We start from the raw sequence: 19702 nt of genomic DNA on the forward strand, positions 1-19702 counted from the left end.
AAATTTCAGGTATGTCTTGCTTCCCCAGGCTGTAGATGAGTACCAGTTTGAAATTTGAGTTCAGGGTGACTTGTGAAGCTTCATAGAAGAGCAGGACAGCAGTAAGAAGTCAGCATCTCTCCAGAGCATCTGGAGGCAGGAAGACCGTCATTGCTCTTCAGCTTGTTCTTTGCAAAGAATCGAGGGGGAATCTTGTAGTCGCCAGAGCCACTGGTCCATCAGTAGGTGCTGTAGCCGAAACCAGAGCCAGAGCCCCAAGGCCTGTAATAGCTGCTACCATAGCAACAGCCCAGGTTCTGGTAGTTGCCTCCTCCAAAGCAGTGGTTGCGGGAGCTGTAGCAGTGGTTGATGGGGGTACCCAGAGGCACGACGCAGTTGAGGGGCGTGGCTCTGAAGGTCCCGTGGAAGTTGGTTCCAAAGCAAGGGTAGCCTGGAAAGTAGTTTCCGCAGCAGAAATAGCGAGTCATGATGGCCCTTGAGGAGGATCTGGAGTGGTGTTAGAGAGGTGTTGGAAGCACAGGCTACCCAAGTGTGAATGAAGATGTCCTCCTGCTTGCACCTTTTTATACCTCAAGTTGGTGGGCATGACGTGCCTGTCTACATATCTTCCCACCTATTTGCATAAGTAACCCCATTATTTTCTAATAAAACGGCATATAAAGAAACCCACAGACTCCTTGCGCCTATTTTGTTGGCTTTTCTGTTTGCAAAGAATGCGACCTGTCTTCAAAGCCAGTGACCATCCATGACGTGCCATTGAATTCTTTTCATCAGTGTCCCATAGTTCAACTACTTTTCTGATTATATCATGTGAGACTCTTTAAATACCCTGATTAAATCTTCCCAATTGACAGCTAAGCTGAAAAACCTTTAGAAGAAATGTAAACCCTTCAAATCAAGACAAAGCCTTATATGGAGGCCTTTGACACTTGATAACATGATTTTGAAACTTTCAAGTCATATTCTATAAACCTCTTGAAATTCGCTGTACTTATCATTTCAAGACATTTTTACACCAAGTAACTTATGGGTACAGATTTTCCTTTGTAGATGAAGAAAATCATTTGTAACTAGGTAGATATTGTAGTTGCAGAACATCATAAATATGCTAAATAACAGAGTTGTCCACTTTTAAATGGTTTGTTATCTAAATTTTACCTCTATTTTTTTTTTTAATTTTCAAAAGCATTGCTACAAATATCCACCCAAACAAGACTTTATACAGAGGCTGGCAGGACACCAATAAGATGACTATGGAATCTACTATTAATTTTCATCTACTTCATTTATGAGCATCTTCCTTGTTAACATTTATTTTATTATTTATGGAGAACATACACTCTTTGGTTGTAAATCATCTTAAACATTGCCAACTATCTTGTTGTGGAGTTACCACATTTTTGCTAAGTGGAATGATGCCCAGTTTCAAAGGTATGTTATTCTATGCTTGGTTCTTATGGACTCCTCATAAAACAAGCCTCAATGCCATATCCACTAGGAAATCCAAGTTATATTTGAGAAGACGGCACTTTTTTCTGCTCCCGTTTTGCTCCATCTGACCATGCCTCATGATGAAGGTAAAGCAGGAAGAATTTGGGTTTGTCAAAGCTAAATCTATGTCAATTCAACTGTTTAAGAAAGAACCTTTTTTTACATGTGATTAAGAGTCAGAATTTCCTGAAATCAAAAGAAGAAACATTTCTGAATATAAATTTCTTTTTATGTTCTCTTCCTTATTGGTCAATTATAGATTATAATATGTAAAATGAATTATTCCTATCTGACATCTGTTTAAGATTTTACCTCTCACAGGGTCTTTGACAGAAGAGCTACCTACTGAACATGCTAAAAGTGCATAAGGATCCTTTTATCCTATAAACTTATAACATGTTATGAGAGTTTATACTTGGATAGAATCAAAAGAAAAGTCATATTTTCAAATTCAGTTTTTAAGAGAGGGAATGAATAAAAATGGTATGAGGTTTCATCGTTGCGTGGTGTTATTAATATAGATTCTACATCAGAAAATCCATAAAATTCAAAAATATATATTTGCGAATTTAAAAAATGGCAGTAGTGACTAAGAATTAAATATGACTGTGGGTAGTGATTTGAAAATTGTAATTTTGATGATTTTATCACGTGTGAACATTGAGCCTGTAATTTGGATATGGTGCCACAAGGTGGCAGTGGTATTTCAGTTCATCAAACTGGACTCTAGGACTAGACTCTCCGGGAGGGCAAATGTAAGCATATAGAAGACTCCCCCAACAAACCAGCTTAAAACCCAGAAGCTTCCCTGGAGTTCTTCAGAAGCTCTCCTCTCCCAACACCACCATGAAATGCTGAAAATCTTGTGTTTTTAATGAGTATATCAGACGGTGCTCATGAATAAACCATCCTGACAAATCCCAGGGCCAATCTTTCATGAGATTTCAAGAAAAGTGTCTTTGCTCGACTGTGTGAAATCACCCTGGGCTGCTTATCTCACACTGGCAGAAGTGTTCAGCTCCAGTCACAGGTGGCCTATTTCCTTTTACTCTGGGTGATAGAGATAAGTAAAGAAAATGCCTTAGTTTGTCTTCTGCATTCCCCAGTGCTCTCTGCTTCCTGTCTGATTACACAGAGAAAGCAACAGCTGAATTCCAGTCATCTTCCCAGAGGTGAAGCCCAACGGATTGGACTCTAATTTTGTTATCCCAAATCAGAAGGAAAAAAATATATGGTCTCCCTTGCCTGTTTTTAGTTTCTTGACCCCTATTAGTCTTTCCCAGAAAAAAAAAATGATAATCAGCCAAGTATTTGATTGCTAACCAGCAATCGCTTTTATTTGAAATATTAGTAATAATGATAAATATTCCTGATGGAATTACTCTGTGCTAGATCCTTTTCTAAAAACTTTACATATACAATTTATTTCTATATTTTACCTGTATAAATAGTAAGGGAACTTACTGTGCATGCCTCGAAGCATTTGACAAATGTTAATTTATTTAATTTTTTATAATGCTCTTATGATGTGGGTATCATGATATTTTATAAGAACACTGATTCCTAGCAGTTTAAGTAAATTGCCCAAGCTCACATGGTTAGTAGTCAGCAGAATCAAGCTCTAAACCCATGCCATCTAGCTCCAAATCACAGTCTTAACTACTTTACTATGCTGCTTTTGGCGTGTCATTAATACTTTGAAAAGCTTCTGGTTATAAAGTGCTTCCGATATACAATTCACTGTGCTCTTTTCTTGAAGAATATATCCATCAAGAAAGGCTACTTTGAGCTGTTGAAGCAAACAACACCAAATCTCCATGTTTTGAATGATCAAAAACTTATTTCATGCACATACTATACATCCTTCTCGTGATATTATAAACAGTAGGAATTCTCATTTCAGGATTTAAGGTAATAGAGCTTTCATTATCTAAAATCACAGATAATGAAAGAGAATGTGATAAATCACACACACTGATTTCTACAGATTCACTATGTGCTTTGCATGAGTTCCAAACTCTTCTCATTTCCTAAAGTAAGTTATAGACTCACATCTCACTTCACAGGTCATGAAGTGCAACCCCCATCATTTGCCTGGAAGGAGAAAATTCACAGTGTTGCAGAACATTAATGGCTTTCACAGAGAATTTATATGCCTTACACAGACTAAAATAAATTTAACATATTTTAAAAGCAGGCAGAACCAGACGACTGAGTAGAGGAACCCAATGCCTGCCCCTCCCACAAAGGACCAAGATAATGGATAAGCAAGTACATCCTGCTGGAGTTTCTAAGGGAGCGTGCTGGGGTAGAGCAGAGTGGTAGAGACCCTCAGGAGCTGGCAGAGTCAGGATGGCTACACAAATTCTCCCAGTTCTGCCAACCTGTCTTCAGAGTCAGGAAGAGCTCAGAATCAAAATAGAATTCTCCTGAAAGGAAAAAGACAATCAAAAGATACCCTGCAGGGCTGGGATTGTGGCTCAGTGGTAGAGCGCTCGCTTAGCATGGGTGATACCCGGGTTCGATTCTCAGCACCACATAAAAATAAAGGCATTGTGTTGTGTCCATCTCCAAAAATGATTCTCTCTCTCTCTCTCTCTCTCTCTCTCTCTCTCTCTCTCTCTCTCTCTCTCTCTCTCTCTCTCCTCCCCTTTAAAAAAAAGATACTCTGCACTCCCCCCTTAAAACTTCAATACATTTGTACAGCAGTATGGTGGCACATTTATAATACCAGTGATTCTGATGACTGAGTCAGGAAGATGGCATGTTCAAGGCTAACCTGAGCAATTCAGGGAGACTCTGTCTCAAAATAAAAAAAAATTAAAAGGGCTCAGTTGGCCAAGTTTAATCCCAGTACCAAAAGTTAAATACTAAGTTTAGACACCTATGATCTTTGCTGCTAGGGCTATCCTGCAATCTGGCATCCTCTGAACCCAAGCTCAGGGGTTGTCCAAGTGCACATAGTTGGATTGCTCCAAAGAAAGAGACCACATTGTGTCCACACCCTCCTTGACCCAGGCTGCTGCTGTACGATGCCATCTTGATGTGAAAGTCAATGCTAGAGTGTGTGCTATTCTGGGCATAAGTAAGTACTTCCTGCATCACCCCATGTTTCAGGCTGTACCACAACTGTACTGTGCTAACACAAGAAGTTGTAGTGCCCTGACCCTGGCTGTGGAGAACCTAGAGCCCAGGGAATAGCCAAGACCCTGCACCAGAGACCAAATGGCACCATATCCCCAATGGAATGGGAGATCCTGGGTGGTAGGAAGAAAACAACATGATCCAAGAACCAGCTAACCATTCATGCCCAGGAGTCTGCAGCTACTCTGTTTCAGTGCAGAGGAGATGACACACCACTCAATGGAGACCAGCCAGCCCCTGACCAGACCCTCCATCAGGGAGGTCACATTTGACCCAGGAGAGACTAGTCTCTGCATTCTTGTGGCGTTCTGCAACCCCAATGCAAGTGGGGAGGCAACCCTTGACCCAGTGGAGCAGCGGCACAGACACTTGTAGCCTTGAGCACCGAGGCACTCACAAGTTTTGCTGACATAGGCTACAGATGAAGATGCTGCATAGACCTGGAACCAAATCCACACATCCTACCCAACCAGCACGTTAGCATGCATCTATACATAAAAAAAAAAAAATCTTTCCCTATGAAACCTTCTCTATTAGATAAAGGGAGATGAATGCTCACTAGATGCTCCACCAGACAAGGGAAAACCTACAGGGTACATGGGGCACCATTAAGCAAACAAAGTGTTCACATTGTTTGTGTTCTAGGGGGATAAGAGACAGAGAAAAGCACAGAAAGAAGACTTAATGAAGCAGTAGCTGAGGACTTTCCAAGTCTTGGGAAGGATATGGACATCCAGAGACATAAAAATTAAAGGTTCAATGAGAATCACCCCAAAGAGATGTTCTCCAAAGCACATTATAATCAAGTTCTTAAAAATCAAAGACAAAGATAGAATGCTAAGAATAGTAACGACAACAACAACAAAATGTTAGGCCATAATTAAGGAAATCCCCATAAGATAGGCAGCAGATTTCTCAACAGAAAACTTGCAGGCCAGGAAAAAAAATGGGCTAATAAATTTAGAGTGCTGAAAGAAAAAAACTGACACCCAGGACTACTATATATCCAGCAAAACAATCCTTCAGATATAAAGGAGAAAGTCTTTCCAAGACAAGCCAAAGCTCAGGGTATTTATCACTACTAGATCAGGCCTAAGAATGCTTAAGGAACGCTTCCACAGAAAAAGAAAGAAAAATAATTATATGATGAGAACATGGAAAGGCACAAAACTCATTGATAGAGGTAAATTCATAATCAAGTTCCAAATTCTCCCGTATTGTAACAGGGATATATAAAAACTCTTGAATGTCTAGTCAGAAGTCAAAATGTCAATGATAACCATAACTGTAAGAAGATGATAAGGAATATACAATATTAAAGAATGGATATTAAACTAACAAAATGACAAATTTTTTTTGGGGGGGGAATACAAAAGTTTAAAGTATTTGAATACAACTGCAGTTATCAGCTTAAAATGGCCTTTTACAGCTATAAGATTGCTTTATTCAAGTCCCAGAGTAACCACAAAGAAAACAATTATAGCATATAAGCTAGTGATAAAGACAAAGAAACCAAATATAATCACAAAAGAAACCTAGCAAACCACACACACAGAAAAGAGATGAGAAAAGTAATAGAAGACCTGGAAAATACCAGGAAAGGGGAAACAAAATGACAGAGAAGCACTGAACTTTCAATAAAACACTGAAATGTAAAGGGATTAAATTCTCTAATCCAATGGCATAGAGAAAGAAAAAAAAATTCGAATAAATAAAAAAAGAGATAAAAAAGGAGACATTTCAACTCAAACTAGAAATACAAAAGACAGTGACTATTATAAGCAACTGTGTGCCCGCAAGTTAGAAAATCCACCTTCAATGTAGGTGCTCCTATAGGAATCCTCTCAGTGTGGGTTCCAACACACCTCAAGCTGGGACAACAAGCGGATGGCCTCTTTTCCTCACCAGATGGATCTCACTCCAACCCAAGAATTTCACCTTAATTTCTAGGAAAAACACTAAGAGCTAATCTGATCCCACACTTGTACAATCCAAGAAAGGTGGAAGACAAATGCCCTGTAAGTGAACTTCTGACCAAAGACACATGGGGGTCTGTGGCTACCCTCTTCCCCTTTTCCCCATGAATGAACTTTCTCAGCCAGTCCTGGGAGGGATAAACACTTCTTGGGGAATGGTCCCATGGCCCAAACACAGAGCTGTGCCATGCTCTGGTCAACTTAAAACAACATCCTCCCTTCAGCTCTCCACCCTCCTGCCTAGCTCCCCTCTCCTTCCCTTTATTCCTGTCCCTAAAGAAAAAAACAATAAAGTGAACTCTTTATCTGAAACTGCTTTGTGGAGAACCCAAACACAAACGGCATCTCAAAGATTGTTTTAAGTAATATTTTTTTTGATAAAGATACGTATCTTCTTGATACCTAGAACAAAATATGTCTTTGGAAGTGCACAGTTCAGTGGGTTTTAGTATATTTACAGAGTCATGCAACCGTCACCGTTATCCAATTTCTGAACATTTTCCAAAAAGAACCCTCAGGTCCAATAAGATTCATTCCACATTCTCAACCACTAAACCTTGTTCTGTCTCTATGGATTTGCCTGTTCTCGACATTTCTCGTAAATGGAATCATGTGTACATGATCTTTTGAGTCTGGCTTCTTCCCCTAGCCCAGTATTTTCAACACCCTTCCATTCTGTAGCAGTTATCCCTGCTTAGTTCCTTTTTATTACCAAACATCATCGCACGGTAAGAAAACCTCACATTTTTCTTATTTATTCATTTGTTGACAGACATTTAGATTGTTTCCAATTTTGAGCTATTATGAGCAATGCTACTATGAACTTTCACGTACAAATGATTTTTTAACATGTCAAATTTTGATCTCCTAATTTTCTCCAGCTTTTTCCATCTTGGTAAATAACACTGTTATCTAATTGCCCAGAACGAAGACTTAATTTCTTTCTTCATCATTAACTTCTTCATTCAATCTCTCACCAGGTTCAGTCAGCTCTGCCTTTGAAATTTACCTCAGATGATCCATCAGCCAGCAGTCTGACCACCTTCCTCTGCACCCTAGGCCACCGTCCTACCTTCCTCGCTGGTCTTCTTTCTTCCACTTTGGCTGCTCCAAAGGATTATTCCTAAATATTAGCTACAGTGACCTTTGCAAAGTGTGCTTTGTTCTAGTTAAAAAGTCGTCAATGACTTCATCTTGTTTGGGGTTGGGGAAGTCAAGCATTTTACTTCAGTCCCGTTCCTGTCTAACTGGCCAGCATCACCTCATATGACATGTCCCCTTCCTACTCTAGACCTCGGTGATGGTCTTCTTCTTCTTCACCATCCCTGCTCCTGGCTAGAGTGCCCCGAAAGGCAGCATTGTCTCTTCAGCATCTTGTGTGGTGTCTGACTGATACACAGTTGCAACTCACTATGTAACTCTTCATATTTTGACACATGAATAGATGGTTGTTTGGGTTTGCCACGAAGGATGCACATGGTTTTCATTGGTGGGGAAAAGGTATGTGTAAAGAAGACTCATCAATGGCAAAGGCACCGCAGTAATGCCTGCATTTGTTTGGGGATTGGTGAGCTGATTCTTTATATAAAGAACTGATGATATGTGGGAATGTGAAGAGAGATGTTTGGCAAATGAGTGCTCAAGTGAAAAAAAAGGGGCTGGACTTGATGAACAGATGTGTATGTGGGACATAGATAGAGAGCAGTTACTACAGGATTTAATTGAGGAAAGGATGTGATCAGCCCGGAGCTCAGCATAGTGAATGTTACTAGGGAAGCACCACAGATTAATGTTCCATTACAGTCATCAATTCAAAAACAGTCTAGACTCTGGGTTACACAGGTAGCAATAAAATGTGAATAGGAAAAACAGATGTTAGTAAAATTTTGAAAGAAGAATGTATACTATTAATTTAGCACTAAATAGATAACCAGATGGAAAGAAAGAAACCCAATGAGTCACCCGGCTACCTGGGTAAAAAGTAGTTCTGTTAGTAGTAATAGAGGAGTTAGGAGAGGATTAAAGTGAAGAGGTCACCTATGCCAAGAGTATTATAAGTAAATATGTGTGGAAATAAAAAATTTAAAAAAAAAACACCTTGGGGAATAAAAGCTAAATGTAATGATCAGGATTTCATGTCTTCAAGGAAAGCTTAAGGCAAAGTCAGATCAAGGAAAAGCCTGGGAACACAGCACTGGAGATTCCTATTTTCCAGGGATCTGGGGAACAAGAGATGTCAGGGGAGTCAGTACAGAAGTCAGAGAAGGCAAAAGAGTCAAGATAGTGAGACCAACAGAAGCCCTAAGAGTGGACACTCTAGGTTGAGAGAGCCCTGCCACCTAATGCCCCACAGAGGGAGGAGGATGCAGGTGACATTCTCACTGAATTGGCCAGTGTGCTTTATTGATGCTTTATGAGAAAATAAAAATCAGTAAAGGCAGGAAGAAACTGTACTTCAAACGATTAATTGTACCACTGATAAAAAGAAAAGAATAACAAATGTAAACTATCCTTCATAGATGTTTATCCAAAAAAGGAAGAAAAATGATGAGAAAACAGCTCCCAGAGTAGAAGGATCAAAGGTAGTTTTCTGAGTTTTTTTTTTCTTTTTTTGGTTTTTGTTTGTTTGTTCGTTTTTACACACTGAGGATCAAACCCAGGGCCTTGTGCATGTTTGGCATGCCCTTTACTACTGAGCTGTATTCCCATTCCAAGAATAATTTCTGTTATTTGGAGTTTTTGGTAAAGAGATTTTGAACATTGGAGCTGAAGAAAATTCCAGTCCAGCTCCCTTCTGATTTTATACACAAGGAGAGTGAGATACAGGAAAGAAAGCAAAGTGTTCAAGTCCCATTGTCAGTGCTGATTTGAGACTAAAAGCAAGGTGCCTTGAGACCTTGTCCATTCCAGACTCGAATCCAATCAATGGCTCAGGTTAAAAAAAAACAAAATGGATTTTTTTCCTGCACCATATCTCCTGTGAGACTCTCAGGTAGCCTCCATGACCCTGTATCTTGGTGGTCATTCCCTTGAGAAATACCTTCTCATGAATGGGGGTGGGGGCTGTAAGTTGCTTCTAATGCTAGACCATGCTGAAGGTGATGTCAGTCTGTGCTTACGTTATGTACAATTGCAGCATCTGTGTTTTTCCCTTGATGGTTTTTATAAAGCAAATAACCATGCTGTAGAGACCCAAATGTGCCAGCATCCAGCCTGCAGGCCACAGAAACAGCAACAAAACCAAAGCCCTTGGGCAACAGGCTACAAGATATTGGGTCCCACCAAAGACCATATGAACCTCAGAGTGGATCCTTCACACTCAAGCCTTGAGATGAGCTGCACCCCCCACGGATGCCCTGAAGCTCTACCCAGAATACTGGCCCCACAGAAGCTAAGATGATAAATGGGTGATATTTTAAGCCACTGTGGTGATATTGCTTCACAGGCATCGAAAACAAATACACACACACACACACACACACACACACACACACACCATCATCATCATCATCACTAATCCTATCAGCTCCAAAAATATCTCTCAAATCTGCTCAAGCCTCTCCATCTCCAGTGTCACCAGCGACCAACAGACATAATGCTTTGCTTCCTACACTGGACCTTGGGCAAATAACTTTTTTGTATGCTGCTTGGCACAAAGAAGGGCACAGGCCAGCTCACCCATCAGCGCTAGGCTAACAGCATGGCCTCGGCCCATCTGTCTCGGCAGTCCTAACAGTGCCCGGGCCTGTTTGCTTTGTCTTTGAGTAATTCCCTGTTTCTGCTGTCTTCTGATGGCAATCTTTATTTTTCCAGGGTTCTCTGATTTATTCCTCTCAAGGGACTCATCTTTTCCATCATTTCTAGGGATGTGGAGAGGGAGTCGGAGGTTGGCACCTCTGCCCTGGCAACCATCATGGTACCATATCCTATCCAAGGGAATTTTTAAGATATTGTGTTGCCTCCCCCAATACCCATTTATAGACATTTTTTCCTGGAACTAAAGTCTGGCAGGGGCTTTTTTTTTTAAATACTATTTCTTGTAAGTACTATGCAGCCACTATAAATTACATTTATGAAGACTATTTAATGGTGTTGCCAAATGCTCATACTATGACAGGTGATAAGACAGTATAGAAACTGTAATATTGAGGCTTTGTTCTCCTTGAGGTAAGATATTCTGCAGTGTGAATGAATGCTATCCATATAAAAATAGAAAAGAGACTGAGAAAAGTTCTTGAGAGAGTGCCAGGAGATCAAAATAGACAAAGTAGAGAGAGAAGGTGGGGGGGGAGGAAACTAGATACAGAGAGAAAGAAACTAAACAAGACTGGTGAGGTACAGGAAGGCTTCCTGGAGCAGGACACTGTGGAAAGCAGTGACAGTGACTGGGAGCCCAGTGTCTAAGATTGGCGTCCCTGATGATTTCATAGCTGTGTCATAGTTGGTGATTGGGAAAGTTTCTGTGCAAAGGCATAGGACGCCCAGTTGCTATAGAGATGCCCTCCATGTTAGAGTCTTATCTGCCTTGACCTTATTCTCAGGCACAGCAGCTCCTGGGAATGAAGGATCTTCCTTGCTAAGATAACCACAATGTTTCACCAGTTCTGCTGCTCCTGAACCTGCCAGTGAATTAGTTACTTTGAACAATGGACTTTCATGAGAGCTGCATAAGGCTCCTAACATTGCACATTGCAACTGTAGAATGTAACTGAGGACATAACTGCATACTGTTGCTAACTCTATAACTTTCCTAAATACAAAGGATAATGCTTGCATAGTCTTTAATCTGATTTAGAGACATATATAATAAATATTGCTGGTGTACTTCTTTAGACCTGCTTCTCCATCAGACAGCAGAGCTCCATCTGAGTTTTGTCTTCAAGATCTGCATGTGTGACTCTGTATTTCTTCCAATCTCCCAACACCCCTTGCTGGAACCTGCTAGTTTGGCTGCGCTGGTCACACGGGACACAGTGAGCTGATTTTAAAAGCTGAGCAGGAAGAACCCAAGAGAAGCAAGCAAAGGAATGGCAGCTCAAAGGAATCACAGAGAAAGAGGGAGAGAAGAATCCAATGTTCACACTGAGACACCAATATCATAAAGCCTGGAATACACAAGAGTTCAATAAGCATTTTAATCGTTAATAAATAACTAACAAAATCAAAATCAGAAAAGTAGAATAAATTTATTATTTAAATAAATTCATTATTGAATTTATCAGAATAAACTCATTATCGTAGCATTTTTACAGCAGTGAAACACTCAGGGCCCATGGGAACCCTTGGGAACCTGGCCTGTGGTGCGTGCGAGTCCCTCTGCTGCCCTCTGTTGACGGTGACTATCACCTGCAGGCTCGGAGCAGCCAGGGTAAGGACAGCCTCCCATGAGACAGATGCAAAGTCTTCCAAATCTCCTGACTTTGAAGCCAAATTCTGTGCTATCCCAGTGTCTTCACAGGGATAGTATAGACTGAGACCAGAGTGGTACCATAAACTGCTGCTCTCAAAAGACAATTGAGAAAATTGTGCTGAGTACCTTCGATTGAACTTAACACAGTTTCTATTCACCTGTCAGGGCACAGGCTGTCCCAGAACAAACTTCCTGTTGATGCCTTTGCTGTGCCCATTCCTCAGTTTTACCAGTGAGGAACATGACATGGGCTTTAGGGAGGAACTGAGAGGCACCTATTGGTTCATTCTATACCAAGAATATCTGTTTCCTTAGTCTTCCAAGCAAAGAAAGATTTGTTTTTAAGCAGGTTTGGAGGCTCTTAAAATTCATAAAACAGTGGAGTCTATATTTCTTTACAGTAGTTGGTCTTGAAATTCAACATGATCTTCCATGTACGTATCAACAGGACACAGTTTTGTCAGCACACCATAATTATATTTTTAAAAGTCTGACTTTCTCCTCCACCAGACCTGATGCTCTCTATAAAACTGAAGTTTGAGAGTCAGAATGGTGTGAAAAGAATTTCAAAATAATTAATGAACAAATAATGACCTTACCTAAAGAATCATTAAAAGATTATTTTAAAAATTTTACTCTTATTATTCAAGAAAAAATAGTCATCCAATGTACTTATTTGACATTCTTTTCACACAAAGTACTTCTTTCTTTCTTACTGTTGAGATTACAAAGGTTAAAGGACATTGACACCACCTAGAGGTATGGTGGTAAAATGCCTGTCTAGCATGTATCAGATCCTGGGTTCAATCCCAAGACTGGCAAAAAATATATATATATATATTAAATTCCAGAGACACAAACCTGTCTTAAGGACTGTTCTAATAGATAAGATAGTGCTAATCTCACAATTAGTGCACTAACAATAAGAACAAAACATTGTTTCCTAAATATTTATTATGTCTTGTGCTTCTCTAAGTATTTTATATGCATCATTTCTTCTAATCATCACAAAGTTTATGTGAGGTACCTACTGTTATTATTCTCATGTTAAAATTGAGGACACTGAGGCCCAGAGAGTGAAGTAATTCACCCAGGTTCACACAGCTCTTCAGTGTCAGGGACGCTAAATGAACCCAGGCAGTCCATGTGAATGACAAGAATACATGTTAGAATAAATAATCATCTAATCAAATAATACTTTAGAACAAAGTCAAGGTTAAACTTGAATGAGATCATATGAATCAGTGGATCCTTTTTTATTGTGATGTCATTTCACTTTTTAATAACAGTGATTCAAAAAGAAGACATAGAAGATAGTGATGATGGGTTCCTGAGGCTAGTCCTAGTAACAAATGGGGTTGGAGTTGGCACAAGATGTTGGGCTACCTCCAAAACTAAATTAAATTGGTGCACAATGGCCCGTAGATAAAACTGAATCATGGAGCAAGCAAGGAGGCATGAAAACAATAGCCCCATTTTACTATGCAACTTCCACGGTAGAAGCACTTGTTTACAACTTGCTGATTAATAACCATGCACAGCTCCTATGGAGGGCAACTTTGCACTATCTAGCAAAATTGCACATGCATTTCGTTTTTGACTCAGAGGTTTCTGGTGTATATCCCAAAGATGCAATGGCAAAAATTAGTACTGACATATGCAGGAAACTATTCACTGAGCCATTATTCAGAAAGGTAAAAAATTTGAAACAGCTCACGTATCCATCAAAGGTAGACTGACTTATGGTACCGCCACATGCTGTGGTGGTGGTCAGTTCAAAACTGGATGGGGACACTGTCTATGTACTTACAGGAGATTATATCCAGAATTTAATAAGCAAAAGAAATGTATAAAAATATTCTTTGATTAGTGTGACACTTTGGCTTATACTACAGTTTGAGTAGGGAGGAGGGATATGCAAATATTATCCATATTTATAATTTATAAATATTATCCATACTTCTATTTTGTAAAAGAAACTGTGGAAAGGTAAATCAAAAACTCAACAAAATAGTACCTCGTCGGGGAAAAGTGAAGAAAATGGAACAGACAGGATATACCTTGATTTACATTTTAACTGGACTCGAAAAAAATTTTAAAAATTAAATCAGCAGGAAAGGGCAATTTAAAAATAAAAGGTTTTTGAATGTGGAATAGTGATTAATAGGATGGGAAGGGTGTGGGATAAGGTGGATAAAGGGAGGTTGGATTTGATCAGGTCAGCTGTACACATATGGAGATGCCTCACTGAACCTCATTAATATGTACAATTAATATATAACAATTAAAAATTACAAATAAAAGGCTGTTTTGAAAAACAAAAAGCAACATGGCACAAATGATTCTAAATGTCAAGCCAGTGGCATAACAACTCAGAGAAATTTTCAAGTGACTCTTAACTAGAATTTGGACTCTGTATCCCTAGAGGTACAATATTCTAAGATGAAAATAAATATAGAGAAACTATATTATATTCAGTAACTGATCATAACGATATTTGTTCTGTTATTTTGAAATTATCATAGGTTATATGATAACATAAGTGTAAAAACTGATTTTCCAGTTTAAGGAAGGAAAAAAAATGTTTAATAGTCAAAAATGTTAAGTAAAACCATTTCAAATTTGTATTATAAATATCACAAAAGATTCATTGTTTTTCTTTTTCAAAAAAAAAAATACAGATTTCCTGGCTCTGTCCGGTGAAAACATCTTTAGTGACAGCTCAGTAGCAAAGAAAGCCAATCATATCCCAAATCGTGTACTCTTTGTAGCATTTTCTGTCAGAAGCAAAGAGCTCCTTAGGAAATTGACTGGGTCCAGGTCTGGAGCAAGAAAAGCAAAAACCAAGTCTGAGAACTGTCCAAAACCACTGGGCTGACAGCAGAGGCACAGAAGTCCACCTGCAAGCCCCCTGGCCAAACTTGGGACAATATGAACACAAGAATTAAAAATGAAAAGAGTTGAAAAAAAAGTCAACTGTTTTAAAATTTTTCATGATTTTAGATGATATACAAATGAATGTTCTGGTCACATTTGGAAGTTTTCAGGGCTCCAAATTATTTTGGGGGGAAATTGAGAAAGCATTTTCCTTCTCTATCTTATAAAAACTCATTTCAAGAATTCAGAAACAATTGACGAGTGAAAGTCTTCATAGAACAATCTAATAAGTACAGTAGGAAGGTATAAATAGAAAATAAATTGATAATTCCTAATCATAACACCTAAAGAAATCCTAGACCTTGCCAATGATCACTGACTGGTGCCAAAACTACTAAGTAAAAAGTTGATGTCAACTGCACAGCGTGGCCACGAAGTCTGGAAGTGTGATTTCATTTTCTTACTACATATTGCAACATGGCATCGCTGAAATACAACGCCAGTAGCACACCCTCCAACAAGTTGTGTCAATTCGGACTGTCTGCCACACAGCCTAATGTCCTATGGGGGTCAACCCTGCCCCAGTTGGCAATCACTATTTAAAACCTCATTACCATTTTAGAGCAAATGTAGGGTCCATAAGGGCAATTACATGGAACATGAAAAATCAGGTAAATCCAGAATTGGTCATCACCCACCACTTTCCATTGGCAACAGAGCCCTTTTGGCATCTGACCCGTTTGTCCAGATGCCCCCTTGATTGGCTTCCTAGGGCCCTATCCTGTTCCATGTGCTAACTTTGTGTTTTCCCAGCCTCATTCAATGAGATCAAGTTTGTGAGCACACTTGGGTTCCTTGGAGAGGTAGGGACAACATTGGTCAGAAAGGAGGAAGAAGACACGGGATAGAAAAGGAAGCCAGCGAGAGATGCACTATGAGGTGCCAGGGACCAAAAGGGAGTTCTCCTTCAAGAATAGCCTGACAGTTACAAGAAACAGCCCCCTAGGAGACATCTCGCCTGGGAGACACCCTGCAGCCATCCATCTTCCTGAAACATCCTGCGCTATCTCACCTTGTGAAGACTTCTAGCAACTGCCGATAAGAGAGCTCCCCCCATCCCCAGCCCATAAATACCCCTGTGTGAACAATAAAAGTTTGCAGCTTGATCAGAACTTTTGTCTTGCTGTCACCCTTCGTGTCTCTTGTCCCTTCATTCCTCCCCATCTAGGTTCGCTGCCCACATTGATGTGTCCTGCCGGTCGGGGCAATGAGGCTACAGGGGAAAGAGCAGAAGGAACATCCCTGAGAATCACCTCTGGAAGTCAGAACCCACCCGCTTTCTGGCATCACTGACTGTGGACTGTGCCCTGGCAAGTGAGGGTCCTGGCACTGCCCTGCCGACTGAGGAGTGCCACACTTCTCCATAGGTTCAGGAGAAATGCTTGGGCTCAGAGATTACAGACATCAGCTGCTGGAGCTATGCCAGAGTGTAATATGGGGACGTCTGAAACGTAACATAAAGTATTTTAGATTTGTTTTAAAATACTGAAGAAAAACTTAAAAGATTAAGATAGGCAAAATGATATAGACAAGTCTTGATAATTATTAAAGTGGTGATGGGTGAAAAACTTTTATAATTGGTTTCTCTGGTCTTCTGTAACTTTGAATATTTTTCATAATAAAATTTAATAAAAATAATAGCACTATCTATAATCGTACTTTTTAAGAGAATCCTTGACTTCTGCGAGTCCCATCTTTTCTTTTTCATTTGCCCTCAATACGGAGATATTGAGACTGTCTACACCTTCATCAGCCCCTAGCCCATTTTATTTTTATTTTGAGACAGTTTAGTTTTTAACATCAATGATAATAAAACGTACATAATTTCACATTTTTATGCTGATCACAGAATTTGAATCTTATTGAAATAAGATTGCGCTTTTATTGTGGCTCAACCTAAATATAACATGCTTATAAAACTACTTACATGAAGACAAATATAAATAGTAAACAAAAAAATAAACTGAGAGATAGCCATTTATGTTTATAACTTAGATGGCCATGCCAAAAAAAAATGCTAAAGGAAATTTAGAATATTCAGCACCAAAAGGTGAGCTCCATAATCCATTAACAACTTTTAAATGCCCACAGCCTCTCTCTGAAAGATCAAGACCAACCGCAGCCCTGGAAGTAAGAGAGCAGGTCAGCCACGCTCCAGAGCAGGGACAGTGCGGGCCACCTGGGAACTGAAACCCATAGTTTTCTACTGACTAGAAGGGAATATCCCCTTAAATCGTATTCACTGCTAACAACAAATAATGCACCCTGTGATAATTATTTTAGAAGTCTAACAAAGGTTACTTTCCATCAGCTTTATTTCACAAATATAGGACTAAAGTTAATCTAATGATTAGTCCTCCAGAGTTATCAGAACCCCGGTGTTGGGCAAAACTGTCTTTTACATTCAAGTTTTTGCTACTTTCAGTGTAAGATTCAACAGGGATTTAGGCAGAAGAGCATGACATTGTGTGTTACAACATTCAACACACAGGAAACATTTCTCATTTTATTTTCCAATGTGCACAGAAACCTCCTAAATGTTCTCATAATAAAAAAAAAATAAAACAGCTTAAGCAATGGACAACAAGATATTAGGTTAGGCTTTTTATATATTTTAAAATGTACTCTTCAACTCATTCCCTCACTTTCAAAATACTCTTCTAAGAAAGGCTGCAAACTTTTCCTTTATTTTCTTTCAAGGAAATATAAAACTTCTTTCCAGTTAAATGTTTGCATAGAGGAGACATTAACAGATGAGCCATCACGTCTGTTTAAACAGGAAGCTAAAATTCATAAGCTCTCACTCTATAAGACAAGAAATAAAAGAAAATTTTCTTTTTTAATTTTGGTGAAGAGATATTAAACACTGAAGTGAGAAATTATTTAAAATCTTACATGTTTCCTGCAGTATCATAATGGCTTCTAATATCTGCTTCCAGTCCCTTTCATCTTTGTACGCAATCTGCAGTTTTCCAAACACAGTTTTGTAAAACCCTGCATCATTAGATTATTTGCCTGTTCAACAGCCTTCGTTTCTCATTACTATTAAAATTCTAACTTTTCATTATCTGATTCAGCCCTCAAAATCTGTCCCCAGCCAAATTCTCCAAGCACAGCATCTACTCCTTGCTTCGTGTCTATGCACCTGGGAGCCAGAACCATGTCCGTGACCCCGCACATGCGCTGCTCATTCCTACTCTATAACTGATACTGATTATAGGCCCCTTCTTTAAAATCATGTTTGCCTTTGAGATAGCCCCCATTTAAATCAAGATTCAGTTAAATGCCTCCTCTTCCGAGAGAGCAACCTTAGGTAGTAAAACCTTCGTGGTTTTACCTACCCTTGATCCAATTAGCTCTTTGGACTACTATTAGAACCAATATAACCCCTGCAAGTTTTTTCTTTTCCCTAATTAGATCATGAGCTCATTAAAGCAAAGTTGCAGATGTTTTCCTTAGACCTACCTAGCTGTGGGTTTGCCAAGCTCTAAGGAAGGAGCTTTACCCAACAGGCAGAAAACAACCCACTCCCTGCTTCCCCAGGTAGATACCTTGAATGATTGCTGCCTGGCTGAGTTTGGTGAGACAGGTGGATGAACTTTGGGAAGCTGAGAAAATTATAAATTTACTTACCCCCAAAACAGGTATAATAGGACATGTCACAGAACAAAGAGCCTGGGGAGGAGAAGGGCAGCTGAGCCATCATAGCTGAGGAAGGGAGCACGGAGTCCGCAGAGGAGAAGGATGCAGAGTAGGTGGTAAAGAGGTGAACACACTGGCAACCAGAGGAGACCAACGGGTAATTACATAAGGAGCAGCAACTGGGAGTGGGAGGGAGATGAAAAGTGGAATTTCAGAAACACTAGTTGCAAGGTAGGCCCTGTGGTCCCCTCCCCTTCCTTCTGGATCCTGCGCCTTCACAGTGGAATTTGTGCTGTTTTTCAGGTGTGACAAAGGGGAGGATTAGCTGTAAGGTCAGCCCTGGCTAAGAACAGAGTTGATTCAAGGGAAGCCGGTTAGATGTAGCCTGGGTAATTCCAGAATCAAGGGTTTATATTTATATATCCTTTTCCTTGGTTTGTTTTTGGTGTGGGCAAACATGAAGTCCATGCAAAAGCTACATTTTAGCCAACTATATGAAGTTTTTATTTATTCATACTATTAATTTATCTTTGTAATGTTCCATTTTAAAAGAAACTCGTCATGTATTATTTTAAAAAGTAACTTAACTGCAGGAGTGAATTAACATTTGCAACCATTTTCCATCTGATGTTGATGACTCTGAGCAGCTGAATTGCTTTGCAGAGTTGATCCTGGACATAGTCTATTTATATGTGTGCCACAGCCTTGTGGCTGGGCAAAATAAGGGGGTGGGGGGGTGACAAACAACTTGTGTAGGTTGATACAGCAGGAGTAGGAGCCGTTATTGTAGGACAACAGAGGTATTTATACATTTTGCACAGCTTATCTTAATTAGCATAAACTAGATACATCAGTCAACCAATAAGGAATTTCCACACTTAATGGTTCGCTTTTGTTACTTCTCAAACCACTCCCTCTGGCATTTTGCCAGGCACCATCCAGACTTGTTTACGAACTCTAACATTCCCCTGGCAAAATACCAGGTATTATTTTGACTTGTTTACAGACCTTAACATATGTGGGTGGGTGGCACTCAACACCAGCAAACAGCATTACTTTTGACTGAGGAATAAAAAATAAATCCCTCTGTCTTTAGTCAGAA

The 19702-nt window shown here is 39.6% G+C and overlaps 1 protein-coding gene across 1 annotated transcript; it reads right to left on the minus strand.

Annotated features, from left to right (window-relative positions):
* Positions 1 to 218: 218 nt before the first annotated feature.
* Positions 219 to 467, minus strand: Krtap7-1 (keratin associated protein 7-1). Its single transcript, XM_005323543.3, has one exon. The coding sequence runs from the start codon at positions 465 to 467 to the stop codon at positions 219 to 221; it is 249 nt and encodes an 82-aa protein (XP_005323600.1).
* Between the last annotated feature and the right edge of the window lie 19235 nt (positions 468 to 19702).

Source organism: Ictidomys tridecemlineatus, chromosome 3 (assembly GCF_052094955.1).
Source record: "Ictidomys tridecemlineatus isolate mIctTri1 chromosome 3, mIctTri1.hap1, whole genome shotgun sequence".
Lineage (NCBI taxonomy): Eukaryota > Metazoa > Chordata > Mammalia > Rodentia > Sciuridae > Ictidomys > Ictidomys tridecemlineatus.

What these genes read in the sequence shown, in the direction of transcription:
- Krtap7-1 (XM_005323543.3), bottom strand. Translation starts at nt 467, where the DNA reads ATGACTCGCTATTTCTGCTGCGGAAACTACTTTCCAGGCTACCCTTGC.